The following is a 20,226-nucleotide window of genomic DNA, read 5'->3' on the forward strand; positions in this document are numbered from 1 at the left end:
TATTGGGGGCAATATGCTGACTCTGTAAACCGCTTAGAGAGGGCTGTAAAGCACAGCGAAGACCTATATAAGTCTAGATGCTTTTGCTATGGACTATGTTAAAGCCAATTATGAATATGGGCCTTAGTTTCTCCACATGCTTCAAGAGCAGGCATTTACTTTATTTGGTTGAGGTTGCCCTCAGTCTCATATCGGTTTCCCACCGTGTTTCAGCGGCTAGGGGATGGAGATGCTGACATCCAGCACATCTCTTGGAGAAGTATTACAAAAAGAGTATGAATTCTAAAGATCACAAAGCCTCTTTGTAATAGTGGATGTGAAGCTTCTACAATATTTTTTTTAACCTCCAAGTAGAATAAATGTCTTCAAACTTCAGTTATTAAAGCTAGACATGTTGAAAAGCTTCTAAATAATAAACCAGCCTCTACGTGTGGCAAACGTACCTCCAGGTGCTCGTCAACCTGACATTTTAATTTATTGGTTGAACTGTTATAATAAATATTTTAAGCACTGCACTAAAAGTGGTGTGTGTGTGTGTGTTGAGGTATCCTTTTTCACTTTCAAAATCTCTAGACAGAAGAGCTGTTTCAGCATGGTTAATAAAATGGTGCTTATGCTTAGGCTAAAATACAGACATTTATTTTAATTTAATTTCTGTTCCCCTGGGTTATATCTGCCAAACGTGGTCCACATGCTCCCAACTCAGCTGCCATCAATCACTGCTGTAACCACAGTTTTGAGGTTTACTGCACTGTTTGGGGCCAATACAACAATTCTCTGGGGTTTGCACAAACCAGAGTGTAGGCTAGGACAAGCCTTGGGTGCAACATCCAGTTTGGCTTGCAAAGCTTCTATTTCAGGATCGCAAAGTGTGATTTCAAAGATGGTTAAAAGAAAACAGAAGAATCCGGAGCAGGGGTGAAATCCAGTGGGTTCTGACAGGTTCTGGAGAACCGGTAGAGGAAATTTTGAGTAGTTCAGAGAACCGGTAATGTAAAGTTTGAGTAGTTCAGAGAACCGACAAATGCCACTTCTGGCTGGCCCCAGAGTGGGGTAGGAATGGAGATTTTGCAGTATTCTTCCCCTGCTTCGCCCACCAAACCAAACCACACCCACCAAGCCACGCCCACAGAACTGGTAGTAAAAAAAATTGAATTTCATCACTGATCCAGAGGCTTAGTATACGGGGCAAATATAGATCTAGTACTACCGCTCCTGAATGTTAAATGCTTATTTTTTTAAAAAAACCTGGGGAGATGTCAGAGTAGGTGCCATGTAATCTGAAATCTAAATCTAAATTCAGAGATGAGGAAGCCTGTAGTTTTTCAGAGGAACTGTTCTGCTTGATTTCAAAGCTTTGCAACTGACCCATGATTGAAGATCGACTAGCCATATGCATGAGGTATGGTTCAAAGGAAGTAATAATGCTGCACTATTTTTCCCCATTCAAGTTGCAGGATGCCATGAATTGATATGACCACCTGACCTTGCTCGAAAGAGCTCTTAAAACCTGGCTCTTTCCCAAGGACTTGGGCTAGAATAGATACGAAGCCACTTATATTTTATATGCCTCTTTTTAGAGATTGAGGCTTGTATTTATTTATTTATTTAGAAATTTATTTGCTGCCGATCTCATGTCCAACAACCAGGGCAGCTTACAACATAAATATGTAATATGTAATGTATATGTAAATACGTATTATATGCCACCCAGACTAGCAATTAAGTTGGGTGGCCTAATATACATATATTGAGAAACTGAATGTATCCAGAACAGCTAACCATTGGGGTGAGAGAGAGAGAAAGCATTAACCTAGAAGAGCGGATTTTAAAAACTGGGATGTGAAGTGTACAAAAGGAGAAAATTAAGGTATACTGTATGTGATGAGAGATGATGGGACAGATTTCTTTTGTTGACCAGTGAGGCATAACTAGAACCATTTGGGGATAAGATTGCAGGAAAATGTGTTTCAGCTAAAATCTAAGGGGAAAATGCAATAATGAGGTCTATAGTAACAAAGCAGGCTACCTACCTCCAGTCATGCTAGAGATCTACAAGCAGAGGCTGGAGGGCTACCTGGCAAGAAAGTAGGATCATTATCCTTATATTGGTCTGCAAAAAAAAGATGGCTCTCCAAGAACTCTTCCAATTCTGCGATCCTAAATTCTGAAATCACCCATTCCCTTTAAAAAAAGTAACATGTAATTTATGGAAGCCAATGGTCAGTGACAAATCATTGCACATTGTTCAGACAACTATATGAATATGCAGTGAAATTGGAGTGGATGAGGACCCTTTATGGCTTTTAAAAAGAGCCAGCTTTTTTTTTTTTTGTAAAGGAAACAAGCAAGATCATCTTAAATTATACAGAGGGGAAAAAATACAATTGTAAGTCTTGATTCAGATATTGAATGGTTTGAATGCTTATAAAAATAATTCACTTATAGAAGAAAATTGTGTTTTATCTAAATGAGAATTTGTAAAGATCCAAAAGTCAGTCTCTTGCACTCTGGATCCATCTCCATGAAATAGTTAAAAATAATAGTTCGCCCCTTCTAATGAACCAGTTCCATTATTGCCAATTTTCCTCATATGCTCGGGATTTACACAACAGATTTCGGTGCCAACGATTTCATCCTTACAAAATAGGATTATGCACGTTTGGATGGGGCAGTTTGGCAAACATTTGAACAAGCAGCCATTGTTGTTATGTTGATAATCCATTCTGTGCAATGCATTAGTCATACTTTATAGACTGAAATAGACAATCATAAAAGAAAATAAGCTTTATTTTAAACATGAACTCCCCAATGGAAATTTTATAAAACTCTTATGAAGGCCACGAGGAACTTTTCATATAAGTCTCTCTCTTTCCTGTAATGACACCTACTGGCAAGTCACCCAAATAACAATGTTCAGTGGTTCTATATTGGAGGAAAGGACAACCCCCCCCCCCCGTTTTTTTGGGTACAATTCCTCCAAGAAAAGCCATGTAAAAATTGACCCCGGATTGTACTCCAATTGCAATGTGATCAACAATGAGATACCCTATTACCAATTGATGCCCTCTACCTCTAAAGCATTGACCAATCTGGGAGTAAATCTAACTGAATTCAATGTTCTAAATTGTTGTTAAATTAACTGTCACAATCCAAATAATATTACCAACTAAGAAGTTTGTTTTTACATCATTTATTCAGTTTATATAACTGGAAGGGAATCATATTGCTTATAAACTGGTCTCTTCACACATTCGGGCAGGAATATTGTAATGTCGGTCATCTTCTGTTATAAGGGTTACCATGGGCCAGGTTTCTTCCGGATCAGTGGGATAAAGAGTGATGAATTCTTCTGTTTTGTACTTATACAATCGGTAAACCTGGATGGTGTGCTGCAAAGCATAGGCGAGGAGAAACATTTCAACCTGAGAGACGGGAGGGAGAACAAAATCTGATGTTATAAAAAGACAAACATTGAGGTAGTTTTGATTTAATTGAATGAAGGTAATAGGTTTTCTCCCCATGCTTTCGGACTGCTGATCTAGGTAGGAAGCTATACACAGTGTCAAGCATGCAAGGCTGCACCTTGACTATATGTGGATATAGTTAAGTTTCTGACTGGTCGCAAGAAGAAACCATCTCTGTATGGTTTAGGCAAGGATAAATAACTTGGTATCTTCCGGCTATTTTGACTTCAACTCCCATCAGTCTAAGCAGTACGCTAAAGGAGAAAAGACTGATAATTTTACCCCAACACATCTGGTGGCCATCAAGCTACCTACCTTAAATTCTATTACGACTCTATGAACTTCTGAAAGCCAACTCCCCTTCAGTTAACAATCTGATTGGAGACCTTCCTACAGGGTCTTTTCACCCAGATATTTGTTCTTCTATAGCTGCAGCTCTGCTTCTTCTTTATAGCTCCTGATCTTGCACTCCACTGACGCTTTTTGTTAACCTCAAGCTTTTCTTTGTCAGGCTTTCAATTCTGTGTGTTGTTTAACTTTTCATTTTCTCTGGCCAAAGCCCTCAATCATTTTTTAACAAGTGGGAGACTGCAAGCTCACTGGTCTATTTGTAACTGCCAAGGAATATAATTAGAAAATGTTCTCATGGGGTGACCTTTAAAATTCCACCTAGCTGTAAATTGTCTAGAATGCAACAATTTGGCTCCCATTCTCATCGGCTGGCTCTCATACAATACATCATTTAGAAGTAAATGTTGCAACATTTTGTGATATGCAGAACCCAATAACTTTATAGTACATAAAACTATTGTTAGTAAACCATACAACACTTTAAGACAACCAATTCCTACACTTTAAAAAAAGGAACTGATAAACAATGCTCTGATATCTCTTATTCAAATAGGCATGAACACACAAGCTGCTGTTCAAACACTGAATAATGACTCTGAGGTACTTTCATACGAAGTCAGGCAGATTGACTACCCAAAGGGAAAGAAAAGTTAAATGTACTAGGCATGCTTGTTCTTTTTGTGTTCGTTTTTACTTCCAATCAATCGTGCCAATCTATTGGCAAAACAAATTTCATATTCATATTCTAATCCTTTGTTTTCTTAAAAAAAATTACATTCACTTTTAATATAATAAACTGTATACTACTGAAGCAGAAACCTTGCTCCTGTATAAATCTTGACAGTTACAGCTCACACAACAACATGCAAAGTGTCCCCCCCCCACTGGTGGCAAGAGAGAATGCTTTAGGATTATCACTCTTCAAATGTTTGCTCCTTCCCCACATTAAGGAACAATTCTTCAACAAGGCTATAACTAAGATATTTCCAAGCTAATATACTCTCTTCTACAGTTTAATCTCTGTAAAGATTTGTGATGATTTGCATTATTGACTTGTAACCAGCATACCACCCACGTCAATGGGTTTGCAATATATGCAGAAAGATCTTCATTGGCACATTTAAGTGCAGAAATCTGTGCCAGGCAGTTTTTTTTGCTCTGGTACTCAACATTATATAAGCCTTTGGACAATTTTTTTAATCTCTAATCCTGAGAGGGATTTCAACAAGGTATCATCTTGTTACATGTACCGTTCCCCCCCCCCCTTTGAAGTAACCGAGAGATTTAGAGCAGCATTATCAGCATGCTGATTCTGTACTATGTAAGTGTGTGTATGTGTGTGTTCCAGCATAACTCTGGAACGCCTCGAGTAATTTCAACCAAACTTAGTACACAGATGACTTACTCTCTGGAAAAAAAATACTGCGGGGGTAAGACACCCCTAACACCCCTCGGGGTGCGTGTTCTGTTCTGTTAAGATACAGCCTGATGTGCCTTAAAATGTCTTCTACTGTACTGCCATAAAATGGCTTCTACTGTACAGCGCAGTGCAGTTGCCATGGTAATGACTTCACAGTTCTCCACAAGGAGGCTCCCTCTGGTAAGGGGGAAAATCTAACATTAGAAATTATGTTTGGTCTGGACATTTTCCCCCTATAAATAAATACCTGGGCAACGCCGGCTTATCAACTAGTACCATCTAAATTAGAACCACACTGTGCAGGTTCCAAAATGTCTGATACAATGGACTGAATGGGGACTAGAAACTGAGCCTACTGAAACAAAGACTTGGAGAATGTGCAGTTCCTGAATCTTAATGTTGAATTTGATCTGGAATACAAGATATCAAATTTGCAGACTACTCTTAGAACTCCTTGCTTCAAGGGATCCAGGTGGTTATGATGACACTAACATCTTTTACAACACTGAATGTATACGCTACCTATTGTCATTCCAGAAAGAAATCGCTTAGCTGCAATGACTCCGACATCACAATGTCACATCTTGATTGCTATTTTGTTCTCCGTGAGGGGCTGCCTGCATGTATGGTGTGAAAACAGGAATAAAAACTACATTCAACTTGAAGACTGTTGTTCTGTGCACATGGTCACCTTGAATACTGCATTGGATAGAACTGCACTGCGATCAATTTGCCAAAACGTGTAAACTTTTGAAAATGTAATTACAAGGTTTTAACTTGGAAACAGAATATTGGAGACTTCTGCTTCCATTTAGTCCTGCTTCTAGTAGGACCACTTGATATACTTTTCACACCTGGAAGCTATCCTGTGGTGCTTATTCTCTGGAACAGCATCCCAGCAGAACTGCACCATAAGCCAACCTTGTTCTATCTCAGATGTATGCAGAAGACACTGCTATTCAGCATCTTATTACATTACTCATGGCCACTATCATGTTCTTTCAGCTTATATTTATGTTATATTAATGGTGCTTTTAAACACTGATCCAAAAATCAGATCATGGGCTCATCCAATAGAGACTCCAGATCCATCTGGCTAAACTGGCAAGTTGAACTGAATCATCAAATCAAATGTATATGAAATTATTCAGTGACCTGGACACACTCTTAGATGTATGCTTTTTCTGAATTGAACTAATTATTTAATTGGATTAGAAGTTATCTCTACTGAATACAGTCTGGGAATATTTTACAGATAGGTGGCATTATTTGGTATTTAAATAACATTTTCCCCCTTATTGGACGGAATGGAAAAAAGGCAGGTGTCTATGCCAAGAGTACAAATTTCTGGCAGCTCATTAATTTGATTTCTGGTGAGGATTAGGCCCCCCCTACTTTCTGTTATTATCGGCCACATTAGATAAACCAGACAGGAATCATAACCAGATGTGCTAATTCTGCTTTATCATAAAGCTACATCGACATAATCTGGTAAACCTGAAAGGACAATTCTCCCTTACAGCCATTTTTACAACACAATTGTGTGTTTGTGTGTGTGTGTGTGTGTGTGTGTTGTGTCTTCTGAACCTTGCCCTACCTACTATCCATCTGCAGACTATGCTGTCTTTTATCTGACTGTTCTCTTGGGATGGCTTTTTACCCATTCTCCCAAGGTCTTTCCCAGATTCTGTTACAGCTATTGACTGTACTGGATTAATCTTTAACATTATAGTAGGAATTAAATAGTTGTTCCATAAATGCAAGAATTGTGCTTACCTGTTCAAGACCTCCCGTGTGACCAAGTTGATTCAAGTGGTTTTCCATTAATTGGGAAGGACTGCTAGATGTGTCTCGAGCAAACAAAAGCCAGGAGAACACAGGGACCTCTTTGCCCTTCTCACTGTCTTCATACAGTTGAATGGCAGTGCTCAGCATAAGAAACTTCACTGCTTCATAGAGCTTGTATTCTTCTTCTTCACTTCTGAAAAGCTCATCACAGGCTGCTTGTCTCTCTACAAAGGTCTTTATGTCACTCATATTTTTCCACTACAACAGGAAATAAACTGGGATGAAAAGATGCTCCTAATAAAACCAACTGAGACCCTTCAGCACAACTGGTATTCAGACCTTGTTTTGAAGCCCATCAACTACTTAACGTCTTTAATCAATTGATGCCCTTGAATATTATTTGAATATGCTAATGAATTCATTTCTGACCCATTAATTAAGCTATTTAAAATGTCCCAACAAAGGAGAAAAGGAGGGGAAAAAACCTTCCAATTGCAATTTATCATTCTCCAATTATTGTGAATTGTCATGATCAGCTGTTCTGTCCCGTGATTCCAATGAATATGCAGACACAGGCTTGGCTGTCTGCCACGACTAATTACAGAGATAAAGCCACCCCTTGGCTAAGAGCCTAGAACGCTATCTTCAAGAAACCAAGATTAGACTTACAGAATGCTTTCTCAATGGCTAGTAAAAATGGACTGTTGTTTCCTGCAAAGATTCCCCTCCTATCACTCCACCTATGAACTCTTTGGGAGGGGCCACAACCGTAGCCAGCTGTCCCTATTTCCTCCTATGACGTTTTCTCCACAGCTGCTTCCTTCTCCTCTCAGCTCTATGCACACGGACATCAGGGATGACCTCCCTCTGTTCCTCCTCACTGCTCCCTGACTCAGATGCCACCTGGTGGCCAACAGGCCTCTCTAGTTCCTGCTCTGACTCCAAACACCTTCCAGAGTCTTCCTCATCCTCCAGAGCAGTCCCATAATAGTCATCGCTGTCAGAGTCCACCAACAGCTCAGCTGGCCACTGCTGGGCCACAACATCAGCTATAAAACTACTTTATGAAATATATTATTAAAAAGACATGTGCCTAATATATTAATAAGAAACTCCATATCGTTAATGACAGCTTGACCTATCATGATGAAATGCAGAAATATGTGCTGCAAAAATTATTTAACATTTAAATTTAAGATTAGCTTTGACAAACATTTGCATGTACCCTGTTTCCCCGAAAATAAGACTCTTAAGCACAATTGGGCTTTTGAGCGCATACGCTAAAATAGGCTCTCCCCTGAAAATAAGTCCTCCTGAAAATATTGCAACACAGCAGCAGCCATGAGGTGACAGCAGCCTTGAGGTGACAGCCAGCTCACCATTTCCTACACCTCAAAAATAATACCTCCCCAAAAATAAGGCCAAGTGCTTATTTTGGGGGTCAAAAGAAAATAAAACCCTGTCTTATTTTTGTGGAAACATGGTTTTTTATATGCATGTATTGCATATAAATTCTCTCGTTTTAAATATCAAAATAAGGAGTTTTAGATTAGCATTCTGAATTATATTTCACTTTGAAGGATATTCTTCTCTTTCAATATATTCCATCATTTGTCAGCAATGCCCAACTGCATTTAACCCAGGATAACATTGTTAGGTTCTGTACAAAACAATACATGGATGTGGATTTGTAATCAAAAGTGTGATATTTATTAAATGGAAGATCATTTTAACCTTTCATTACACTGTCAGTGACTTTTGGTAACCTTTTTTGAACACAAGGAATTTAAAGTAGATTTCATTATGAAAAACCCTAGGATTCATCAATATGTCCAATCTGTGGTACGAGCTCAAGTGTTTTTTCGAGACACACATATTTCTGCTCAGCAATACAAGAGTAGCTGTAGGATCATCCAAAACTACTTGGACAGTAACCATGATAAATAAGGAATAATCACCAGTACTTTCTGCATTTCATTTCTCTCTGACAATCATGCCCTTAATAATGTACTTACTGTAGATTTATTAATCCAGAAAAAGACCAAGTTTACTAGGATGAAATGCAATAATAAACTGGTTTCTCTTTAAGATACTACAAAATTCTGATTTTATTACTAACTAAATTTACATTTGGAAGAGGATCTAAACAACCATGTAACAAATAAAGGGCCACCCAATTATGTTCAATACATAATATAATTAATTATAATCCGGTTAATTAACTCTGGAACTAGTTAATTCCAACATGCCTTACTTTTTATTTCTTTTGAAATCAAGTTGCATAGACAAGACTGTTAATGTGCAACTATTTTATTTTCATACATCATTTCTCATACCTTTCTTTTTAGTAACATCAAACAATCTTTAATTTCATCCATCAGGCTTTCCACTTTACTTGGCCATGTGTGCCTCAGTCGCCACTGAGTGATCCATTCATATCTGACCATCAGCTTCTCTGGTAACTAAAAGATTCAGATATTAAATATTAACATGTGGTAGAAAGTTGAAAAAATGATTAAGTATCACATTTTAATTAAGTTTCTTATTCCCAGAAGCCTAAAGATATTTAATATGCCATCTAAAGGTTTTTGTAATGCATAAACATTCCAGTACACATCTAGAGCTGATGAACAAAACTCCAAAGCAGAAATGATATTAAGTCTGCCTATGAAATAAAGTGGTTGAATCCGAGGCTTACCAATATCAGGTCTTCTTTCTGGAGCCACTGAGGAAGGTGACAAGCTTGGCTGAGTGCTTGAAATAGTGTCGCCCGGAGAGCACAATAATTATCTCCTCGCACTCTTCTTATTGAAATAAATTTATGTGAAACAGCTTCATAGCCCTGTATTAAAAATAAAAATCATAATCGGATAGATTAGATGATCCTAACTCAACACAATATTGGAATTGTAGAAGTTACCTAGAGTTCTAAGCCAATCGTCAACATTTTGCCAGAAGTTAATAATCACCCATTAGACTATAAATGCTAACCTGTTGCTTAATATATGCACTATGACTATTATCATCCATAGTATCCCCAAATGTCATGTTTGGATACCCTCCTGAAATAATATAATTAAAATAATTATTTAGAACTGGTTGAAATCTTGTGAGACTTGGCAATCTATAAAATCTGACTGAATTGTAGACATTTGCATCATTATCATCATACAAATTCAAATCCTGCCACAACACCCTGAAAAGACTGCTACTAATGTTACAGCTCCATTTATACAATCATAATCTAATTCCCAATTTAGACCCAATTTGGAAATGAAGCCGGAGAGGCCTTAGAATCACAACTTCCCCTCCTACTTCAACTTTTCTTTTTGTATGTGAAGATAAGATAATGACACTTTTCATTTAACCACATTAATTTAAAGAACCCGAGCTTCACTCTAAGCTCAGATCTAATATTTAAACAAGCCAAGATAAAGCAGCAATTTGATATCTGTTCAAGTTGGTAACAGCTTAAAGAATCTGGAGGAGAAATCTTGTTATGACAAAACAAGATTTGGGAATCACCAATCACCTTTGGGAAGGGATGGTGAGAGAACTATGCTATGGAAGAAGATGAGGCTGTAAATAAGCACTTCTGATCAGAGATATTTGCCTGATTCAGAAAGACTCTTTTTCTATTCATATACCTTTTTTAAAATCCCATTTTTATTATTTTTTATATATACATTCAAGGCAGTAAACATACCCAATATTCTTTCCTCCTCCTTTTTGTCTGCAACAACCCCTCTGAAGTGAGTTAGGCTAAGAGAGAGACTCAAAGTCACCCCAGCGGGTTCTCTTGCCTAAATGGGATTAGAATTCACAATCTCTTGGTTTCTAGCCTGGTGCCTTCACCACTAGACCAAATTGGTTCTCGTACTTATTTTACTTGAACAATTGCTGTATAGCTAATTTGCATAATTGGTCTATATCAGTGTTTTTCTGAATTCTGGGAGCTGACATCTGCATATCCTAATGTTGCCAAATTTGATAAACATTGCTCTATATTTTGCCTATTCACTTCAAGTAGAATTACAATTGCTAAAAAAAAATCCCCACCCACTTCCAAAACTGGAAATCCCAGAGTTATATTTTTACATATTAAAAGCAAGATTTGATTCTCAGTTACTATGTGAATCAAAACTGATACAATTCTTTTATGATGCATTAGCCATTTCCTCTATTTTTCAAATCTGCAAAATTCTTAGATGCCCAGGCCAAGATCATGCCTGGATTATTTGTAGGGCCACTTTGTGTCTGCCTATCCCACAAGATCTGGAAGAGTACCTGTGCTTCAAATTACCTCTTTAAAACCATGGCATCTGTGTCACTGCACCTGGAAAAGCATCCCTGCCCTAAGATTTGGATGGACGTGTGCCTGTTGGCTTCTGCAAGGCTTTAAATCCTCCTTCCCCCAAGCATTGGGACGGGATTTTGGATAAACCCGTCTGAAAAAAAGTTTTTGTTTTTTGTAACTTTAAGTCAGTTTTTGACTTCTGGCAACTGCCTACATAAGTCCCTGCATTTTTTTTTGGGGGGGGGGTAAGATTTCACAAGTGGTTTGCCGTTATCTGTTTCCTAGGGCTGAGACAGAATGATTGGCCCAAGATCACCCAGATGGCTTTGTTCCTCAGGCATTACTAGAACTCATAGATTCTGAGTTTATAACCTGGTATCTTAACCACTATATCAAACTCCCTCTCTTGAAAAATGCTTTGGCCTCAATTTATGCCGTTTTATGTACTGCTTTCATGGTTTTCATGTTCATGCTGTATCTTTTTCTGTGTGTTTAAATCCTCCAGGTGGCCAGAGATGCAATTTTAAAATTAGGTGGCTAGATAAAATAAATAATTAATGTCTTATAACTCATCTGTTCAGAGAAATTTCTCCTTCAAGTCTTAACAAAAGGAATCCAATCACGACCGTATCTTTTGCAAACACAAGCCACACTGAAACATCACAATGAGAAGAGCTGGGTGCATCTTGAACTATTTGGATGTAACAATAATTCCTACACGGCATCTTTGTACAAAATGACCATATAAATTAGATTAAATCTAAATTAAAGGCCATATCTTTTACAACTTCCAAAAATAAACTTATGTTTCAATCTTGCAATTGCCCCAAATGCAAAGAACAACTTACCCATGATAAACAATTTATACTCTGTCTTTTTATAAAAATACTAATCATTGAGGTTTCATTAGTATATGTCTATGTTTTCAAGAAAAGAACAATCTGGGTTTAGATCCTGAAAAGAGAAATTCCCTACAGAGAGAAACAGGAGAACAGACCTTCCGAATACATTCAGCATGGGATGTGTTTCCTCGCCACTCTTCTTGGCAATAATCCATGATATCTACTTCAGGTTCAATACTTAGCTTATTTTCTAGAAAATCTGAATTTAATTAAGATAAGAAAATTAAGTTTAAGTTAAACATCAGAAAACTCTACTCCACATTTATTTAAATGTAATTTCCACCTGCAGATGGAGATAGCCAGGCGTTTCCATCATTTGCAGATTCCCTGTATCATGAATGTTTGATCCTCCTTAAAATAAAATACATACACTTTTCATCTGTCAAATGTGTTCCCATTCTAAGTGTTCCCATTCATTTGCTAGTATAAGGGTGTTTCTTGCATACAGATGCAACAAATATGAAAACAAATATGATAGTGCATGCACCAAAAAGCATTCCATGATAAAAATCCAAATTCTGGTTTTAAAAATTTCGATTTCAATATTACTCATTTAAATATTGCAATGTTTTATGTACGTGTATGCATACATAATTTTGCAGCAAGAGTACTAATTAGAACTGGGTGCTTTGAATGTCAGTTGTGCAGATCTTTGAAAAAGTGCTTTCCCGGTATTGAAGATTTGCATGAAATATCTCTTTGAAACAGCCTTGCAAAGTGGTCATTTGTAAACAGTATTAAATATACATGGTGTATTAAAGTCATAGACAATATTAATTAAATAAAATATTGGAATCAATTGTTTTCTTCTAAACTTTTTTTTTACAAGTTTGACACATGACTTTTGAACATTATTAAGTACAGTAACTTTGAGTGCTATTAAGTCTGCTGTTAAGAAACTGGACAGCCACTTGTCTGAAATAGGGTCTCCTGGTGGAACAGGGGGTTGGACTCCAAGGTCCCTTCCAGCTCTATTCTGTAACTTACTTATTCTCTGACACTGACAAATTCTAATTTGATGATATCATTTAGATAAACTACTGACCAATTCAGTATGCCTTGTATATTTGCATAGGAATGTAATTATTACTTTATTATTTATTACATTGTGGAATTCAATTTGTTTGGCCTTCATTATGCAATTCTAGTCTTTATTCCAAATTTTTATTTTGTAAGCTGCCCCATTGATTTTGAAGGGCAGTAAAATCTGCCAAGTCAACAAGTGCTAGGTGTTGATTTATGGATTATCCAGCGTAGGCCTTACGCCATGAAGAAATAGTTTTGAAATGTACCTGAAGCATCTGTCCCAATCTCAAGTAACACTTTCTCTCTCTCTATTTCATCCGCATCACGGTACAGGTCCTCCTCACTGCAACAACATTGATATACACTTCACGTAACAGGAAAGACTGAATTCATAGAGATATCTTTCTCAGCAAGAGGAGCTAGGCAGCTTTTCCCAGGCAATAGTTGTCAATTAAGGTGGTCGGTGCTGCAAAACTGATTTGGAAGAAAGGCTTCAGAACTCATGCAACACCCCCTCTTTGGCTCATTAAAGCAACTGAATCATTTTTCAAGCTTCTGCCCCGAAAAAGAGACGACTTGGGTGACAATTAAAGCAGACCCATCTTTTTTTCCCCAGGCATATGTATAATTTAGAGTTCTTCCAGCGTATTGAAGAATTTTTCCCAATCCCCTCATTTAAATCCATGTGTAACGGGTATTAGGAAAGCACATATTTCTACTCTACTCTACTCCACTCTATTCTCAATTAAAGTCGCAATCTCATTTTTCAACTGCTTCTGAATTATTTGCAAAGGGTGCATAACCATTATATATATATTGAAAAAGTGAGGGGGAACTCCTTAAACACATTACAAGTACTCCAAATTATATATCCTCAAAAGGAAATAATTTGAAGACATACCTTTACTCCTTTGGACTATAAAATCTCTAACAGATTGTTGCCTCCCAGATTAGAATGCATTTTGCTGGTGATTGCAAAACCTTAAAGGGGAATTAAAATTAGATTTTATTAAGAAAGCAGCTAATATTCCACCAAATACATATATAAATATAATAATGTTGCCCTAGTAACCTCTTGGCACAATAAAACGCCTTCTATCCAAGGAATGGGGAGGAAAATGATTTCACACTTAACTTTAATATAACCTCAAAATCAATACCAGAGCATTGGCACCTCTATAGTATATTTGGAAAAGTACAGAAAAAGTACCATCCTGGAAAGAAAAAGGAAAGGAAGCCCTGATGTTCCACTCTTAGGGTATTTGATTGTGCTCTATAGTGGATGTTCAGTTAATCGAGAGCAACGGACTTCAAATGAGTTCTTTACTCTTAATCAATTTAAATAATTTAAATAAGAATACATGATATTCTGAACACAGAATCCTATTGGTGCATCTGAAAAGCTTTAACGTAATATTGCATAAAATATTTTCCCATTTTTACTTTTGGTGATAGTCCTTTTAAATACATCAGATGAAGAAAAACATTATTATTTAGTTCAAAGGAAGTTACAGGAAAATTAATTTTCCCACAAGTAAATTTATGGTATTTGGGATGTTACTCTTGCAACATTGTGTCATTTTAAATCAAAGTTCTTAAACTGTACCACCCTATTACTCCTTTTCTCAGTCTCAAATTATGCAATTAGCAGAGAGAGAGGGAGGGAGGGAGGGAAGGAGGGAGACTGTGTTTTACACAAGCATCTCAGCAGTCCCAAACTAGATCCTTGATTCATAAACAATAACAAATTGCATCCTAAACCCCAGTTGAATAAACATTGTTTCAAATGAAACTTTCCCAGCCTGCTAGAAGATAGAATAACTCCAACAATTTTTAGTTAGTATATCAACTTAATGTGAAGCTTAAAAAATAACTTGGATTTAGGCAGGTAGAATATAAATGAATACTGAGAGTAATAATTCAAATATTGTTGTAATGACCCACAATAGTGGAGTGACACTGGTATTTTTATAACCTTCCTCTAGCCTCTCTAACTCTTGTGCAGGAAAATCAATTTTAATTTTGTTGCATCAAGCTATTGCACAAACTCTTGCACAGCATCCCAAGTTATATGGAGGTCCAACATGCCTGTATCACAAAAATAATCTTCCATAGTTCTCAAATAATGCTAATAATACTCTCTAGATTCTGAGAAATGTATCTCTGAATCCAATCCACTTCCTCCTCCTCAAAAAAAAAATTAATGTAGCTATTTTCAAAGGGAAAAAAACCAATATCAACAGCCAACTTGGTGTCAAAGTGTTACCATGTGCATCAGACAGTAAAATAAACATAGAATTACTTACAGGAGTCTAATGAGCAAACTGCAAGGATGCTCAAGAGTAGATGCACCATCCCCATCAAAATGCATGCTAAGTCATCTCATTGGGCAGGAGAAGACAGCAATCTGTGATTTTTAAAAACTTGAAAAACAAAAGTAGCTTTTAGGTTTCACAGGCTGATACTCCATTTCTTTGTCTAAAAGCCTAAGTCCCTAAGAAGCACCTGGGCTCCTTTTATCAGCTGTTGACTTCAATGTTCACCAGTCTAGCATCCTCCCATTTACTTTGATCTTCACTGGAAATTTCAAAAGTTGCATTCCAATGTATCTGGACAGCTTTTGACAATTTTGATTAGCCAGTTGTGAAGTACACAAATGACAGGATGCTATGATGGTCATAAATGGGTTCTAGTTGCCAAATGCCTAAACAGCAAATACATGCCTGCAGGGACCCTGTGCCAGGTCATAAAAGCAAGGATTGATCATAAAGTTTCATTTTCAATGCAGTATAACATTAAATGGTTGCTAAATGTGATGGCTGATCATGTGTATTTAGAGATACATGTCTGTGTATATCTCTAAATACAAATGAGCATGACCAACCATCTCATTTAGCAACCATTTGAAGTTATGCTGCATTGAAAATGTAACTTTATGATCAATCCTTGCATATATGTTCACACACACATACACACATATGGTAGTTTGATGAAGGGAACTCCCGAATCTAATGCTAGATCAACAGTAAGTATAAGAACAGTGTAAAGAACAGCAAAATATAGTTTTCTTTTGGCGACAGTTAATTCTTGATGATCTTTAGTAAATTGAACATTAGAGAAAACAGACTGTATAATAAGTTAGACATATCACTATTGGAGAAATTTTGGCCACAACTGTTTGTGGAGGCTTCACATTGTCTTACATTTCTTTATATTTGTAGTAATGGCTTTGAAAAAAATTGTATTATGGCTCAACATTTTGGATTAAGGGGAAAAAAAAACCCAGGGTGTTATCACACAAATTTTACCATGAGGTGACCATCTCATCCTATATAGCTTTACAAGCCATTAAAATACTAGTAATTACTGAAAGATCAAAAAGAATTAGAATGACAAATAGGCAGACTTACTGAAAAGAGGGTTTTCCCCCCCAAGTCTAATCCCAACATAGAGAAATTCAATGAAAGGAAACAAAAATAGACAAATCTAAATCAATTTTAGATTTAAAAACAAGGCTTCAAAGGAGTTAGAACTGCAAGTTAAGAAATAAATACACTTAATAATGGTCTGAAATCTTAAATATAATAATGGGGATGTGGAAAGAATTTATGCAAGAAAGTGTAGACAGCAGCTGATGTTTCTTTTTTTTTTTTGTACAATAGCCTGCAGACAGCCAACATTTTGATCCTACCATCATATAAACCACCAAAATACTTCATGCATATATTAAACACCTAGAAAACCACCATTAACTAAGTCACAAACTTTGAAATATACATTCACAACAAAACTTGATGGCAGGGACTCACAAGTCTACAGAGAACTCCATTGGGCAAGGGACGATTGATGCAGGCAGTTCTTTCCTTTTGAGAGAATTATCTTGATGGACTACAACAGATGATTTCAAGACATCGGCTTGAGCCCTCTGCAAATGATATGCACTATCTTCATTGGCAATTAATTTGTGGCTGATGCTTGTGCTTGACATTTTATCACAAGGAGGGCCTTTTTCTTTTTTGCTTTTAGAAAACGATAGACTAAAAAACCCTTTTCTCCGTTTCTCTTCGGTGATAACTGGAGGCCCTGATGCCTTCCTTGCCTTTGGCTGTGTCATCCCAGGGCTATGAGAAAAACAGGCATATATGTATGTGCTGCATTACTTATACAATTAAATTTAAGGCAAATGTTAGGCCTCTGAGAGGAGGTGCTTGGCCAGAACTGACCAACCAAATCCCCCAGGATGAAGATGGCCAAATGCTTCTCAGTTTGTCACGTGTGGCTAGTTCCGTGCCGTAGGCTTAATCAACATCCATTGTATTGCCAAAAATGACTAAAGGTAGAGACAGAGATATGGCTAGAAAATATTCCATCACAGGAAAGTTTATCATTTCGAAAGTACATGATGTTTACTCTTCACATGATTATTGTAACAAAGATGGGGAAACTAAAAGTTAATTGCAATTGAATATAATTTTATTGGCTTAGGAACAAGGAACAAACTAGGAAAAAATTCAGTCTATTGATGGATATCTAAGATGCCATTCAAGATTTGGAAAATTAATCTTGTTTTTATGAGTTTTAACTTTAAAAGGTTATATTAAACTACTACTCCCAAATGCTCAGCCGGTTCAATCATGATATGTTGGTTAGAAATTCTGCAAACTGTAGTCTAATACATCTGGACAGGACTAGATTGAAGGAAGCAATAATAATAAGAACAAGAATAAGAAAATAACAATAAGCTAACTCTGCCATGAAAAAAATATTACAAAAGTTTGTTTTCCACATGTATTTCCCTCTTTCCTTTCCTTCACTTATGCAGAATAATAAAAGACACTTTATGATGAATTGGGAATCCTACGGCATTTTACTAAATCCATGATGCCAAAAAAATGCAAATGTCTTTATGGGAGGGCAATTACTGAACAATATTTAATATTACTATTAAAGCTTTATCCTGCCTATCTAACATCAATTCAAGGTGATGAACGTACCTAATCCTTCAATCTACTATTTTACCCATAACAACAACCCAGTAAGGCTGAGTTGAGCTGAGAGGCAGTAACTAGTCCAAAGTCACCCAACAGACTCAGCTGCAATTCTACAAATATCCAAAGAATTCAGTAGCTAAACCATTCAGACCTGAAATGAGAAGAGAATCTGATAGAAAAAACAGCAAAAAGTATCCCTTCCCAAAAATCTTGGTGGTGGTGGGTTTTTTTTTTAAAGTGGTCACTATCACTTAATGTACATTTCCTCCCAAACCAAAATATGCTGATTTTTTTTTGGGGGGGGGGGGAATACAAGCAGAGCTTGTTCTTTACAGGGACTACTTCATTTAGCTGATGATGGAGCTTACCTTTCTTGGATGGATGGTACCTGGATGCTACTTGACTTAAATCTCTTAGTATCATCTGTCACCATGGTACTGTGGGGACCAGCATAAACTCGACTCTCTGGATGAGATTTCTCCTTCGTTAGTTTATTCTCATCTTCTATCACAGCAACTTTTTCATCATCAACTATCTTGCATAACAATTCATCTTTACCTGTGCTCATCTCTAGAGGGTTGGCCCAATGACTAATAGGAGAAGATCGGCAAAACACAGGATTTTAAGTAGCTTACAAGAAGAAAAAAACCAGCCAGTCACATATATAATAGACACAGTGGTGAATACAGGGAATTAACAGGGCTCCGTAAAATAACAATCCTATATAAGCCTTTGGGAAACGTAAGGGAGCCCCAAGAAGACCGAGTAAAGTTACTACAATGGGAAACTGTAAGTAAGCCCCAAGAGGACCAAGTAAAGTTACTATTAAGTAAACTGCGTTTTATTGAAACCGAGGACCTCGTTGTAAGGACTACGTGTAAAAGGAACGAAGTAGGACTTCAAAACTCAAGATCTGAATTGTTCGCTATCGTTTGCAAACGTCCCATTAGACGCAAGGGGCAGGAAACTTGTAAAAAATCAACGAGGGGGGGGGGTTCTGAGAACCCGAATTACTCACATTCCTTTAAAGCGCTACCGGAATGGAAACCACAGCTTATGCGGAGTATCTGTAATATTACCTTTTATTGCAATAAGTCTGGTATTATCGAACGACACCAGAAAGGAACGCACGGGCGTTTTGCGGAATCGCTTTTGCTTCCGTATTCTCTATAGACTGCCGAGTATAGACCTATACGTAGCAGAGTTCACTTCCGAGTTCGCTTTGAATTATCAAGAGAGAATTTACTATGCAGTTAAAAAAAACAACCCCCCCCCTCCCAAAACCAGCCACGAGAATAGCCAGAGTAGGAAACAGAAAGTGTGTCTGCAGTCTCCATCACGACACCGCCAGATATAAATCAGACTGGAATCCTTGATCTTTGCAACAACGTGTTTTTTAAAAAAAAAAAGTTTTCCTGCAAATTACAACGGTCCAATGCACGAACCTCATGTTTTCCTGGGACAAGAAGAGAATTGCATTGAAACCCACTATTAAATAGTAATCGTAAATAGCGTTTACTCCAGGTTTAGTGTTTTTAAATTACTGGATTTTAGGGTTTCCTTTTAATTGGCGCAACTTCTATTCCCCCCTAAGAGAAATAAAAGTCAGTTTTTATTTATTTTTTATTTGATTTTATAGAACAGGATGAGTGTTCTTTCTAAAGCAGGGGGTCTCCAAACTTGGGAACTTTAAGACTTGTGGTTCAACTCCCAGAATTCCCCAGCAGCTGGAGAACTCTGGGAGTTGAAGTCCACAAGTCTTAAAGTTCCCAAGTTTGGAGAGCCCTGTTCTAAAGCAACCCCAAAAGCAACCTTTTTGCAACTTTCCTCTTTCCGTATCTCTATGATTTCCGCATTCACAGCTACCTCTTGTAACCCCCTACTCTGACGTCTGAGTTGTAGCTGTGCCAGCTGTTCCTGAGCCCTGTTAGGGTCGGATTTTCCCCGGTATAAAGGATTTTATTTGATTTTCTTTGGATTTTGG

At 37.2% G+C, this 20,226-nt stretch overlaps 1 protein-coding gene across 1 annotated transcript; it reads right to left on the reverse strand.

Moving 5' to 3' along the window:
• Nucleotides 1–3,177: 3,177 nt before the first annotated feature.
• OTULIN (OTU deubiquitinase with linear linkage specificity) lies at nt 3,178–19,708 on the reverse strand. The gene is made up of 9 exons (XM_081950771.1): nt 19,322–19,708; nt 18,611–18,832; nt 17,061–17,372; nt 13,518–13,594; nt 12,321–12,424; nt 9,725–9,868; nt 9,363–9,488; nt 7,015–7,284; nt 3,178–3,425 (listed from the first exon to the last, which is right to left on the reverse strand). The coding sequence occupies exons 2-9, from the start codon at nt 18,808–18,810 to the stop codon at nt 3,231–3,233; spliced, it is 1,428 nt and encodes a 475-aa protein (XP_081806897.1). The 5' UTR covers nt 18,811–18,832; nt 19,322–19,708; the 3' UTR covers nt 3,178–3,230.
• Nucleotides 19,709–20,226: the final 518 nt, after the last annotated feature.

Source organism: Natrix helvetica, assembly GCF_964273705.1.
Source record: "Natrix helvetica genome assembly, chromosome: 4".
NCBI lineage: Eukaryota > Metazoa > Chordata > Lepidosauria > Squamata > Natricidae > Natrix > Natrix helvetica.